The 15,236-nt window shown below is 37.9% G+C and overlaps 1 protein-coding gene across 2 annotated transcripts in view; it reads left to right on the plus strand.

The window, feature by feature from the left end:
• dnah5 (dynein, axonemal, heavy chain 5) overlaps window positions 1-15,236 on the plus strand; it is a 352,727-nt gene that overhangs the window by 315,017 nt on the left and 22,474 nt on the right. For both annotated transcript variants that reach the window (XM_072575131.1, XM_072575132.1), the window contains 5 exons: window positions 707-897; window positions 4,886-5,007; window positions 5,103-5,252; window positions 6,728-6,973; window positions 12,691-12,910. In XM_072575131.1, the coding sequence (XP_072431232.1) occupies window positions 707-897; window positions 4,886-5,007; window positions 5,103-5,252; window positions 6,728-6,973; window positions 12,691-12,910 (929 nt within the window). The remainder of the gene's footprint in view (window positions 1-706; window positions 898-4,885; window positions 5,008-5,102; window positions 5,253-6,727; window positions 6,974-12,690; window positions 12,911-15,236) is intronic.

Below are 15,236 nucleotides of genomic sequence, written 5' to 3' on the forward strand. Positions count from 1 at the left end.
ACTGTGTCTTCCCTATAACTTGTTTTTCCACCTAGCCTTGCATAGGGTTAGCAAATGTGGCTACAGTATTTAAGGTCCTTTCAATAAAGCCATTACTCCAGATTGTTAGAAGTTGAAACCACAGTACTGGTTCCTGCAATACCCCACTAGTTACAGTTTGCTTACCTTAAGATGACAGTTTTATCCCAACTCTAATATTGCCTGAAACATCATAAACTCTTATTTTTATAATCCTTAAATCTGATACCCTATTGAATAGTTCCACTTTATCCATCCAGGATATAACATGCTCAACTCTAATAAATTTGCCAAATATAATTTCCCTTACATAAAATTGTGTTGATTCTGCTTAATTGTATTATAATTTTCTCCCTTAATAATGGATGTCAGCCTTTTTCTTATGACGCATGAGGCTCGCTGCCCTGTAGTTTCCAGCTTTTTATCTTCCTCCTTTCTTGAATAACAGAGTTTCATTTGTAGTTTTCCAATCTGCTTCAGTGTTTTTTTTTCCTCTCTCGTAATGAAAAATATATTACAACTCCATCCAATTATCTGTTGAAATCTGGAAATTGTATAGACATTATGACAAAGACGTTTGAACTTTTTACTTTATCGGTTTTATATACAGAATTTCTATCTTGTTGCTGAGTTGATAATAAGATAGGTTGTTGTTTTTTAAAATCTGAATGCACATCTCATCTTGCAGATCCATCAAGAGTCCCATTACCAGTAAGAGAATAGCAACTATTATAGAGCATATGACATATGAAGTATATAAGTATGCAGCCCTTGGCTTGTATGTGGAACATAAGTTTCTATTCACATTACTCCTTACATTGAAGATTGACATGCAGTGTCACAGACTGAAACATGAAGAGTTCCTCACTCTTATTAAAGGTGAGAATATTAAACTTGTATTGCTTCACAATAGAAATAGTTATTTATTTAATATTTACTCGGTAAACCACCTACAAGGTAAATATTTAAACTCATTTGTATCATGTAATTGAAGATTATTTCAACTGATTTTGCTGTGGTATTCATTTGTCTTTAAGTATTACAAGATAATGTAGCAATCATACATGATCACATATATTTATATGCTGTAAAATTATATGTTTCAGAAATAAGCAAAAATACTGACTTGAATGTCAGCTATACTCAGTAATAACACTTCAGGGTCTGAATCTGGAAGTTTTGGGTTTATGTTCCACTCCAGTAAAAGAGCACATAATATAACCAGCACTTCAGTGCAGCGCCAAGTGAAAGCCAAATTACTGATGAATCTTAAATAACATCAAATTGAGGCCCATTGCCTGCTCAGGTGGTGTAAATGATAATGGCATGATTCTGAAAAGAGCAGAAAATACTCATCTGAACGCTGCCTTTAGTGACAGCATCTGAAAACACAATGGCCCAGATTTTCTGGGGGAATTAAACAGCAAAATATTTGTGTTTGCTCTCATCACTGTGCTGAAACTGATTGTAATCTCAGGATTTACTTCGAGCACATGTTAATGCAAAAACCCTGAAGTTGCAATCAGCCATTTATTGCTGTATTACAGGATGAAGTGTGAAATCATCTCCCCTCCACACTACCACATGCTCACCATGTGAAATCTGGTGACTCTGTCTCTTTTTCAGCCCCCAGTTCTTTACTAGAAATGATCAAGCTTCAATCTGGGAGTAGTAACTTTGCTGGACAACAGAATTGGCCTTAGAAAAATAATGTTATAATTATGGAGTGTTGTTGCCTGTCTTGGAACTGTATTTTCTGTTTTTGTAAAAGAATTTCACACATTTTTTGGCTTCTACCTTCACCGCATATCTCCAAAAATGCAGTTTATTGTCAGTAAAATGTTTAAGAAGTAAATTCCATCTTCTGGTTATTTATACATAATAATTTTTTAATGTCATTGGCTGCATGGTCAGCTTGATGGTATCACTGCAGCTGTATAACAGGAATCAACATTAAAGAATGCTAGAATCCACTGCATGGTGAAAGCAATGTCCTTCTCAAAGGGTTGCTGGATAAATCAGTGAAGCTTTCTTTTAAATTAATGGTGAGTGATTAAGAGTCAGCAACCCTTCCCTTGAACTAGAGACATATGTTGGCAGGGTTAGGACAGCATGTTTACTTCCATTAAAAAGCAAGTAGTGATCTAGATGACAATGATCTGGTGGTTTCATACTGTCTTTACTGATGCAGGCTTTTAATTCCAAATTTACTTAAGTAACCAGATTTAAATTCACAAGCTTAATTGTCTCACAATTAATACTATTTCAAAAATAACCGTTAACTTACTAGTTCAACAATGTGGCCACTATATTTAGAAACAAAAGCAACAGAAGGTTTACCACAGAAACAATCATATCTAAACGTTAAAACATCTGAAATAGAAACAGGAATATGCTCGTCAGCCATTTAGTCTACTGTACCATTCAACTCAATCATAGCTCAGAATCTACCTCCATGCCATTTTTACATACTATCGTTCCTGACCCTTGATATCTGTACTATCCAGAAATGTATTGATCTCCGTCTTGAACATACCCAACGACTTCGCCTCCACAGCCCTGAAGAGTAGAGAGTTTCAAAGTTTCATAACCCTCTAATGAAGAAATTCCTTCTCAACTCAGTCCTAAATGGCTTCCTTCTTATTCGGACACTATGATCCCTGGGTGCTGGGCACTGAAATCAGAGAATCTATTCTTCCAGCCTCTACTGTCAAGCTCAGTACGAATTTTGTATGCTTCAATGAGATCACATTTTGTTCTTTGCCGTAATCGTCTGAAAATATCCCATCCCACCTGATCTTGAAGCTAACCAGGCCTGGCTAGTACTTGATGGGAGACCACCTGGGAATACCAGGTGCAGTAGGCTTTTCATCGAGGGCCAATAGATCTGTTCCTGTGCTCTACTGGTCTAATACACACCTGGTCTCCTCAGTTTCTCCACTTAGAATGATCCTCCTAACTGGCAAACCTTATCTAAAGGCAAATATGTCCTTAAATAAAGTCACTGGAAAAGTACACATTATTTCAGGCATAGTTTCACCAAGGCTCTATACAATTGCAACTGCAAAATAAAGCTTTTCAGCCTCATTAAAGTTCTTAATCTGTAGCTCTGCAAGTTATGCCAATTCAAGTGCATATCCTTTTTAAATATAATGAGAATGGTTCCAGAGCCCGTCCCACCACCACCACAATTTTTGTAAAAATATTTCTTCTCAACTCCCTCTAATTCTTCTGCCAGTTTCTGTAAATGTTTGCCTTTGGTTATTGATCTCTAGAGTAAGGAAATTAGGTCTTCCCTAACTATTCTGTTTAGGCTCCATATAATTTTATATGACTCAATTAAATCACTCTTCAGCATCTGGTATTCAACAGAGAATAACCTCAACAGATCTAATTATTACTCATTGCTAAAATTCTCCATTCTTGAACACATCCTGCAATCGCAGATGTTTTGTGCAGCTCAGTAATGTCCTTAGTTCTGAGAAATGGAAGGCAACATACCATCCTGAAACCAAGGGCAATGATGTTGGCCTTGGCAACAATGCCCACACCCAAAGAATGACATTTTTAAAAATTTACCTGTTCCTCAAATTGTAGAATTCCCTATCTACTATTGCTTTCCTGTACTTCTTCCTTCATCTATCCTCAGAAACTGAGCCACCTATCTTGCTTTGAACTTTCCATACCTCTGTTCTCTGGAGGAACCATCATCTGCACTAATATTCAGAACTGAATACTGATTAGAGAGTGAGATGCACTCAGGTGAGTCCTGCTCTATCTGCCTTGTCCTCCTTGTCTGTCTAGCAATACTCACTTACTCTCTTAGGCTGTGAGGTGATGACCTTCAGAACCCATGTCATTAATAAGCTGTTCAAGCCCCATAACTTGGAATGCTAACCCTCCAGCTGATGACTGTTGCTGCAAATGATTGTCCAGGACATGAGAATTGTGCTGAATTACCTGCATGGCATGGCATGTGAATTGGATGGGCTAAAGATATGTTACCATGCCTCTATTTGAGGATTACTGTTTAACCTTGTCAGAATTAATTGCACATCTTTGTGTTGACATCATTTTGGCCTCTTTGCAATTTTGTCCCTTACATTCTATATTTATTGGCAGATGGATTTTAGTTTGTTTAAGGATTTCATAGTAAAGGATCATTTAGGCAAGAATAATCATTACATAAAACATTGCTACCAGCATTCCTTTAATTATCTTGCCAACTGCACAGGCCCCTGAAGTCTGTGTGCGACAGCAACTTTCAGAACTGCAGCTGCCCAGATTAAAGTGAGTGTTGGTCATGCCACCACATAAGAGCATGTGGTGTTGGGAGTAATGTATTAAATTGGATCGAGTACTAGCTAACTCACAGAAAACATTCAGCTGAGCTAAGTGGATCAACTTCAGGCGGGGAATTTCTTCTCCCTGAGCATTGTTCGTATTTAGAATTCTCTCGCTCAGTAAGAAGTGGAGGCTGGATCTTTGAACCTATTTGAATTTATTCATGGCTCAGTTAGACAGATTTTTGATTGACAAGAAAGACAAAGGTTATGGGAGGTGCAATTAAGACGTAGAAGTTCAGGCCCCTTACGATTAGCCATGATTTTGTCTACGGATTTCCAGGCTTGAGTGGCCAAGTAGTTTCCTGTTACTCTATTATTTATTAAAATCATGTTATGGTTCTTACTAGTTATCTGTAACTGACACTGTTTAAATCTATTGTCCAATGTCCAATAGGTTATGGTGTTGACAAGTCTCCACACTTTCCTATCTGTTCTCATTAAATAGAAAAACTATTTTCATATGTGAAGAGTATAAATGAACTTAAGTAAGATGAAACTTTGCATCCTTTTACACACTACAGGTGGTGCTTCATTGGACCTTAAGGCTTGTCCTCCAAAACCTGCAAAGTGGATCTTAGATATGACCTGGCTAAACCTGGTGGAACTAAGTAAACTTGGGCAGTTTGCAGATATCTTGGATCAAGTAGGTTTAGAACAGATAAAATTATACATCGCTCAATGTTTGTGAGTTTTTTTTTTGTTTGTTTACCTAAGCATGCAATAATGTTATTTAAATAGATTGGGAGAAATGAGAAACTCTGGAAAAACTGGTTTGATAAAGAAGCTCCCGAAGAAGAGATTCTGCCAAATGCTTATGATCAATCCTTGGACTGTTTCCGATGTCTTCTCCTGATCAGATCTTGGTGTCCTGATCGAACCATAGCACAGGTACATTGGAATGCAGAGGACTGCAGGCTTTAATCAATTATACATCTTTGAGGGTTTAGAGAGTGAACCATTCTGCAGTTTTTAAAAAAGATTACTGCCTTGATTATCACTTATCAATGATATAAACTTTCATTAGACTGTATGTTGGATTCCACACTGCTTAAACAAATAAGTTAATTTATGGCTTATGTGCACTGATGTTGAAAGTGAATTTCAATGAGCAGTATATTTCATGATTAGTGATGTTATTGGAAAGCTATCATGTGGTTACATCTGTAAGAAGGTGATGGTAGTCCCCAACACAGTTTGTGTGTGTTGGAATCAGCTATATCACCACCAGAAGGAACATGCCTTTCCTCACTGCTTTCCCAAACTGCTGTCAAGAATCTACAACAAGATGACAAATAAAAAATTGCCACACATCTGACAGAAAGTAAAAATGCTAATAATGTAGAGTACATTTCTGTAAGAGAGAGAAGAAAATCCACTGGTGTTTTAGGTCATTTCAATAACAAATTGAGATTTTGATGAAATACATCAGTGGTGCCATAGTTCTTCCATGACATTCAATTGATTTTTCCTGTGTGAAGCACTGCTTCATGGCCAAGCAATGTACACAAAACATCACAGAATCAATTCAGTGTGGTTATTTCCTTCGATGGGGTTTGGGCAGAGCAAGCCCCCCCTGCCTGCATGATTGAAGTGATTGGAAGCCCAGAAAAATATTCATTGGTGAGCTACCTGTGCTTTTGAAGCTGTTCACTGTTCAGGGAAAGTGGTAAGTCCAGTGGTTCCCATATAAACCTTTCTGAGTAAGGTCCTGACTGAGGCAGAAGCCTTACACTCATAAGGTTAAAGTCACTGTTGACAGCACTAGAGTGGGACAAAGAAAAATTGCTTTTAAATCTCATTTTATTTGCTGCCAGGCAGCAGGACTTTAAAAACCCAATCAAGTAATTACCTGGTTGGAAAATGAGCGTTTTGAAATTTCCCAAAAGCAGAATCCATCATTCTTTATTATTTTATTTTCTGCACTTTATCCATCAGTAGACAGTCCAAGGGAAACACAGGCCTTGATTAAGCCATCCAGTGACATGCCGACAGAAAAGGCTCAGAGCGTGTGCAAAACGCGATTGCATAAATGCATCCCTATCCCATTGTTATTTTTATTGAGGCAGGTTTCGTGTGGGTCATTCCTTTAACACGTTTAAATCAATCAATTGAGTAATTATTGTTATTCATTTCAGAAGATTATGAGAACTGACAATACGCAAGGGAAACCAGTAATTTGTCAGTCATGAAAGTGAAAGGAGTTATTATTAAAAATGGGAGTGATTGAATGGCTAAATATTTTATGGAGTTTCATGTATATAACAAACATAACATTGTAATTTTATGCACTGTTGGATGGAAGTTAGTGAGAGGTAGGACCCAGCAACAAACAAATCTTTAATTTTTTTCCTTTTGTTATTTAGGCCCGTAAATATATTATGGATGCAATGGGAGAAAAATATGCAGAAGGACTTGTCCTGGATTTGGAAATGACTTGGAAGGAATCAGATAGACATACTCCTCTTATCTGTTTTCTGTCAATGGGTTCTGATCCCACAGATTCCATTATAGCTTTGGGCAAAAGAGTCAAGATAGAAACTCGCTGTGTCTCTATGGGTCAAGGACAAGAGATCCATGCCCGTAAGCTTCTCCAGCAGACTATGACAAATGTAAGAGGAAACATCTACAAAATAATATGTCTGAGTTTGAGAGCTATTGTGTATGATTAAATATTCTATTCAAGAACACATTGATTTATGTCTAAAGCTATTTTATTTCAATGATTTCATACTGGAATACGATGTGAACCAGAGTCAGTATGGTTAATTTAAGCACCCTGCACTGGCAGAAAGCTGAAAGGTTTGCATCAGCTGCAAGTTTTACTCTCAAACTGATTTTCTTGTCCTCCATTGGTTTTATGGGAATGATATAAGGAGGGGTGCAAAACCTGTATTGTACCCAATGCTGTCAGCTTTCTGACTGAAAAACAGGTTAAAATTTCTGCTGATGTTCTGCTCACTTCTTTAAAGTAGATGGTGATCTGGGGCTCACATCAACCCAGCATCCAGCAACATGTCAGTTTGGTAGTGACAATTATGGAAAACCTTCACTTATTTTGATGGCAACAATAGAGTATTTAGAGTACCGAAAAATGTCTGGACGACATGATTGAAGTCCAAAGAGCAAGTGGGTTTTTAAAATTGTGATTATTATATTCCATCTCTCCCAAATTGGTAGTCCTACTTACAGTATTAAGCAAAACTTTTTTCATCAGTGTTATGAACATTTTTGTATGTGTGTTTATGCATGGTATGCAGTATAAAATTGATGATGCAGTTTGTAAGTACTAACATAAATATGGTTGATAAATCCCAGTGAAGTTTTCTTGCAGATGTTACAATTTATAAACAAGCTCTCATAATGTCTTCTCTTAATTTGTTTCAATATTGAAGTTAGGCAGCCTTCAAATCAATTGTTTCATGCAGTGGAAACAACTGATTATTTGAAAGACCTGTGAACCCTTGAGAAACAATATAACCCATCTTTGCAACTACTTCTGCATTTTCTTAGGAAATTGCAGTTATAGTGGGACATGGGGACAATTGGGATGCAGGGCACTACCACTCCCTTGGAATTCTTTGTCCCCATGGAATTTCAGCCTCTTACATATTTTCATATATCATTGGATATTGATTATCAGTTTCTTATAAGCTGTTTATCAGGTTCTGCTAATTTTATCATTGGCATTTATGGAATGGAAATCGAATGGAACGACATTTTATCACACAAAAATACACTGCTATTAATATGGTCACATAAAAATAATCTGTCTTGCTTAAGACGCCTGTTCCATCACAATAAGTAACCCCCACTTACCTAAAGCCATGTTAACCATATGGGAAAGTCCATAAAACAGATAAATATATTAGCCCAATAGGAGAAAAATAACCTAGAAAATTTCTCCCTGACCCACATGGGCCATCCAAGAGATCACACTGGTCGTGATATATATTACAGGGTCAGTACCTTTTATACAAAGTGACCTTTGTTGCAACCGGGAACAGCTCCTGCTCTTGTTGGACTACAGCAAATTAGAAATCTTCAGATGATCTGGCAACCTGTTCCAAACTGTATTCTGAGAAAATATTTCTCCTAACACTTAACTCTATCCTTATATCAATTGTACGTTGTTTTTTTTCCCCTGAATTATCCAGTTGAAATTAATTAGGCTACAAAAAAACCTAATCCTTTATGTTCTAAATTTCAGTCAAATCACTCTCATCTAATTACATTTATAGAGTCATAAAGTCTCACAGTTCGGTCCCACTCATCTATGTCGACAAAGTTTCCTAAACTAAATTATTCTTACTTGTCTGCATTTGGCCCATATCCCTGTATAAACCTTTCATATTCATGTACTTGTCTAGATGGTTTGTAAATGTTGTAACTGTACCTGCATCTGTGTGAAAACATTGCCCCTCAGGTCCCTTTTAAATCTTTCTCCTCTCACCTTAAAAATATGCCCCTGAGTTCTGAATTCCCCTACCTTAGGGAAAAGATCTTTGCTATTCATGCTACCTATGCCCCTCATGATTTTGTAAAACTCTAAGTTCACCCCTAAATCTCCAGTGAAAAGATGTCCCAGCCTATCAAGTGTCTCCTTATAATTTAAACCCTCAAGTCCTAGCAATATACTGGTGTATCCTTTCGGACCCCTCTCCAATTTAATAATATCCTCTCTATAGCAGGGCAACCAGAACTGTACACAGCACTCCAAAAGTGCCCTCATCAACATCCTGTACAACTTCTACATGACGCCCCAACTCCTATACTCAGTGGTTTGAGTAATAAAGGCAAGCATGCTAAATGCTTTCTTAACCACTCTGTCTACCTGCAAAGCAACTTTCAAAGAACAATGTACCTGAACCCCTAGCTAGGTCTGTCTATTCGACAACACTAGTCAAGACCCTACCATTAATGGTATAAGTCTTGCTTTTGTTCATTTTACACAAATGCAATATCTTGCAATTTTCCAAATTAAACTCTATCTGCCACTCCTCAGCCTATTAGCCCAATCTTAGAATACAAATGGGACTAGATTAGTTTAGGATATCTGGTTGGCATGGACGAGTTGGTCCGAAGCGTCTGTTTTCCATGCTGTATACCTCTATGACTGTATGACTTCCTACACTGTTGACTGTACCACCAATTTTGGTGTCATCTGTAAACTTACTAACCATACCTCCTATATCCAAATTGTTTATATTAAAACAAGAGTGTACCCAGCATCAATCCCTGTGGAACAAGGCTTGGTCACAGGCCTCCAGTCTGAAAAACAGCTCTCCACCTTCACCCTCTGTCTCCTACCATCAAGCCAATTTTGTATCCAATTGACAAGCTCTCCCTGAATCCCTGATCTAACCTTACTAATCAGTCTATCATGCAGAATCTTGTCAAAGGCTTTACTAAAATCTATGTAAACAATGTTTACCACTCTACCCTCAGCTATCTTTTTGGTTACATCCTCAAACTTTTAATCAAGTTTGTAAGACACAATTTCCCACTCAGAAAGCCATGCTGACTGTCCCTAACCAGTTCTTGCCTCTCCAATGCATGTAAATCCTTTCACCCAGAATCCCCTTCAACAACTTACCCACCACTGACATAAGGCTTGCTTGTTTATAATTCCCAGCTTTTTCCTTCCTGCATTTTTAAAAATTAAGGCACAACATTAGCCACCTTCCAGTGCTGCAGCACCTCATCTGTGGCTGTAGATAATGCAAATATTTCAGCTGGGGCCCACAATTTCTTCCCTAATTTCCAACAAATTCCTGGGGCAGACTGACAGGTTCCCAGCACTACCTCTTCGGTAATTTCAAGAATTACAAAGACTCAGCTCATTGAGCCAGTCTGGATAACAAAAGTTTTAAACTGAAAATTAATCTTGTGGTCCTCCTCTGCATCTTTTCGAGAACCTTAATATTCAGCACCATGAAAGGAAACCAGAGATGGTTTTCCATAGAAGTTAATATAAGATCTCATATGTTGACAAAATAATATGTAAGGTTCTATAACACATTTTTCTCTAAAATCATCCAAGAATCTTAGTTATTTTAGTTAATTTCCTAGTATTGGTTAAAAACATTTCGCGGTTAATGCTACCTTTGTCTTTCAGCACTGGCTTTATTTATATTTCCCTTTAGTTTGTAAATGCAGAAAAATAGGAACGGGGTAGACTATTCAGCCCTTCAAGCAGGATGTTACATTCATTATCATCATGGCTGATCATCCAGCTCAATAACTCAGGACCTTTGATTCCTTTAACCACCAGTGCCATATCTAACTCCTTCTTGAAATCGTACAATGTTTTGTCTTTGACAGTTGTTTGTTGTAGTGAATTCCACTGGCTCACCACTTTTTGGGTCAAGATGTTTCTCCTTACCTCAGTCCTAGATGGATTACCTGATTATCTTTAGATAGTGACCCCAGTTTTGTTTAATATTTGACTGTCCCCATGTCTAACATGGCATTTTTTCAAGTTAAGCATGATTTGCCATCAACTCTTACAAATTAATCTGTGTGTTCAGCATCAAGTTCTAACTTGCATACATGACTTGATAATGTGTGTAAGCCTAGGAGTTCCCTCCCAAAGGGTCCACCTTCATCATATCGACTGCAGCAGTTTAAGAAGGCAGCTCACACCACCTTCTCCAGGGCAACTATAGAGGGACAACAAATGCTGGCCACCTAGCAGCACCCACTTCCCATGAGTGAATTTTGAAAAATTTCCTCAACAACTTCATTATGGATCATCAATGAAAAAAGCAATTAGCAAAGGTCCCTGTGGAACACCGCTGATAATTAACTTTTGAGCAGATTCATTGACAGTTTAAGTCCACAGCTTTCACCAGTTTTCAATCCACCAATAATTTTGCTTTCAAGTCCACAAACTTCTGACTTGTGGAGAAACATCTTGTGTGATATTTATTAAAAGCTTTCTGACCGGGTACAGGATATCAATTGAACCACTTTGCTCCGGTGGCTGCAATTTAATCCAATCAAATTGATGCAATACAGCCTTCTTTTAGGAAGGTTACATTAGGTTATCCCTGACATGGATTTCTTTAGCTAAATGGTTCTAAAGTGCAGTTTAATGATTCTGAAAGTGAGGCAGCATCCAAGGAGCAGGAGAGTTGACGTTTCGGGCATAATTCGGGCATAATTCCTATTGTGGCTTATGCCCAAAACGTCGACTCTCTTGCTCTTCTGGTACTGCCTGACCTGCTGTGCTTTTCCAGCGCTGCACTTTTTGACTCTGACTCTCCAGCATTTGCAGTCCTCATTTTCTCCTAGTTTCATGATTCTGTCTTATTTCTCACTTAGTACTGACAACAAGCCAGTGGACCTGTGGATTGGTTCTGTCTTATTCCCAGGTTTTAATTTTGGAACTTTTATTGCCTCTTTCCAGTCCAAAGGAGCACTAGCACAATTTCATCAGAGGAATTAGTAGCAGACTTATTCTCTGGGAATCCAGTGACCTGGACTAATTATCTGGAGACATGAGTTCAAATGCTATCATTTAAATTCATTTAATTTAATAAATATCCATTATTTTTTATATATTGCATTCAGCAGTGGTTATGTGACTATCAAATCATTGTAAAAATCAACCTTGTTCCTTCATAATCTTCAGGAAAAAAAGCTTTCATCTTTACTTGATTTGGCTTATGAATGATTCCAGACACTCAGCAATGTAGCTGACTCTTAATTGGCCCAGCAAGTTTTTCAGTTAATGGCAATTAAATATGGGTAATAATACCAGACTTGCCAATGACATCAATGACCTGTGAATGATTGTTTTGAAGAAAATCCTTCAATCCTCACATAGTCCCAATTTCTAGAGGAACTATGATTGATTCTAGAGTGGCTACCATTTTTGTTGGCTATTCAGTCTATTTTAAGGTTCCTTGTTCTTTCCGTCTTAAAATATATCCTCCTCTTCTAATTTAATGTTAAAAAATATTTTTGTTAATAGAGCCATAATGTTGTCAGTTGACCATCATCATTCAGAATAAATCAATGCAAAGTATTCATTAAGTGTCTTGCTGTACCTTGAAAGTCTTTCCTAGTCTCCCTTTGGACATTTTCCAATGGTCCAACACAAAGTTTATGTGTCCTCTCACATAATGTAGTCAGAACATCTTCTCCTATTGTGGCTATAGATGTCTTCAATATTGTTTTATATCAAGTCTTCAGCTGATCAATTAAAAGCCTGGGTTGATTTTAACTATTCATGCTACTTAATGTTTGCTTCGGAATACGTTATGCATTAAAAGTTTTTTCTTACTGAGAGCATATACTCAAGCATTTATTCTCTCTTTCTTAGGGTGGTTGGGCTTTGCTTCAGAATTGTCACTTAGGCCTTGATTTCTTGGATGAGTTAATGGACATCATCACAGAAACAGAAAATATTCATGAAACGTTTCGCCTCTGGATGACAACTGAGGTCCATAAGCTTTTCCCTATTGCACTTCTCCAGATGTCAATCAAATTCACCAATGAACCTCCACAAGGTCTGCGGGCAGGTTTAAGAAGGACCTACTGTGGTAAGCCAAGCATATTGGTAGATGTGCATAGATGCTTTCAACACCTTATGAATAAAAACCTGAACATACTGAGGCTAACTTTGGCCTGTAGCACCTTCCATATTTAAAGTAAAGGTACTAGCATGTTGATTTGCAAATTATGGGGAAGTATCAGGTAAATAAGATTTAATGGTTAGCTCATGCCAAAAATTAGAACAAGTGTAAATGATCAAATTGGCCTCACGTTGTGATTTAAAATTCCAAAGTTCCAAAATTCCCACTGAAGTTAAAGCAAGATCCTAGCAGATCTCAAGAAGAAAGCTGGTTTAACCCCCACACACCCCTTCCCCCCCAACCCTGTGCTTCTGCCAGGTTTCAATTTCAGATTTCACAGAGGCATTTTCAAGGAAAGGAGGCCATGAATAGGTTTTCTACCTCTCCTCCGTTATCAAGAGTGTAATTCTGGGGCAAGATGTGTGTCCCTTAGATTTCTTGAGAATTGTGCCCTTGCAAGCCTGATAATCTGACATGGATCAGATTAAACCAATAAAAAGCTCAAAAAGTATGGTAATTACTGGCAAACCATTTAGCTTTAAAAAGGTTTAACCCCTATCAATTTTGCACTGTCAACCAATCGTAAATCAACAACACTTTATTGCTTGTCAGCACTACCAAAAGAAATGGCAGTCTTTCCAAGAGCAACGGGTCAGTGAGGATGGAATGATGATTGCAAGTTGCGAGTTACAGAAAATCGGGTGTGTTGCTGATGTTCCAGGGCTGGCTTTCAAAAGACCATTCCACTTCTGATGCCAGGACTAACTGATAAAATGACACTCACTGGGAGGCTACCACCAACGCCAACAGGATTTGCATTGCTGCCTCTGGGAATTGGTTAATGGACAGAAAGCAAAGAGAAAGAATAGACAGGCAGTCTGTGATTACCTCAAAAATTGGTGCTGTGCCCCAACTACTCACAATTGTAATATTTCCAGATTTGATTATTCAAAATGGTCATGGTTATGTGAGGTGTATGCAGAGAGGTTTGGTGAGGATTTGGACAGGCTAATTTAGTCTGCTTAAACATGACAGGCAGAAAACAAATGTGGCAAGCAAATGATGTCTGCTTTATTCGGAAACTGTAAATAAAGATTTACTATGTAGTGAGAGATTGAAAAGTGTTAATGTTTGTGTACCATAAATAGGAAAGTAATATGCAGCTTCAGCAAGCTGTTAGGAAGGCAAATGGTATTTTGGCTTCCATTGCAAGAGGATGTGAATGCAAGAGTAAATAAGTTTCGCTATAATTATGTAGAATCTTGATGAGACCATATCTTGAGCATTTTGTATAGTTCTAGTTTATTTACCGAAGGAAGGATATACTTTCCACAGAGTGGAATGGCAGGAATGTCCTGACAAGTGATTGAGGGCCTGAGCCTATAACCTTTAGAGTTCAGAACAATGAGAAGCGATCTCATAGAAACATGCAAAAGTCTAACAGGGCTTGGGAGGGTAGATGCAGAAGGAATTGAAATGGGAATGAATTTCTTCACTTAGTGGGTGAAGGATCTTTGAAATTCCCTAATGTAACATCTATACACATTGTATTTGGAAATATGAACTGGAAGACAGAAGTTTGTATTTCTTTTACAATCGAAAGGAAAAGTGGAGCCGTGTGGTTGAATCTGGATTTGAAACTTTTGTAAGTCATGCTGGCTTTCTTTAGAAAGGAAAGGTAACTGACCAGTTTATGGCTAAGTTGCAAATTTGTGACAGAACTAAGAGGGAAGAGAGAGAGTAGTTGGGATTCAAACCTCCAAAATGACCTGCCAGCAAGCAGGATGGTGCTCCCACTCTCCTTTTACTCCCCCTTTCTATTTCCTACCCATCTTGCTGTCTCTCCCTTTCTCCTGTGCTCTCTCCTATCTCCGTCTCTCACTCTCCATCTCTGACCCAGTCCCTCCCTCTTCTTTCTCCCTGTCGCCTTCCCTCTCTCCCTGTTTCTTTCTCTCTGTTCCTGTCCCTCCCTCTTTCCACTTCTCTCTCTCTTTCTCCATGTGAGTGGAACAGAAATGGAATTCATAGATTCTGCCAAAAAATGTGAACTCAAGCCAAAACTTAGAAGAAGTAAAAGAAATAATTTAAAACATGACCATCTTATAACACTTGCTTGTCATGTAATTGTTCATAAGTGCCATATTTGAAGCACTAATGAACAAAATAGCAAACTTTAATGAGTGTTGTGCCTAATTTAAAAAGGATAATCCAAGGCTTAATGATGCTCAGATTGACCATTCCTGGATCCTACTTAAACTGCTTTTACCCAAATGATGTCATGAGCTGATGGTGG

Source organism: Chiloscyllium punctatum, chromosome 8 (genome assembly GCF_047496795.1).
Source record: "Chiloscyllium punctatum isolate Juve2018m chromosome 8, sChiPun1.3, whole genome shotgun sequence".
In the NCBI taxonomy this organism is placed as follows: Eukaryota; Metazoa; Chordata; class Chondrichthyes; order Orectolobiformes; family Hemiscylliidae; genus Chiloscyllium; species Chiloscyllium punctatum.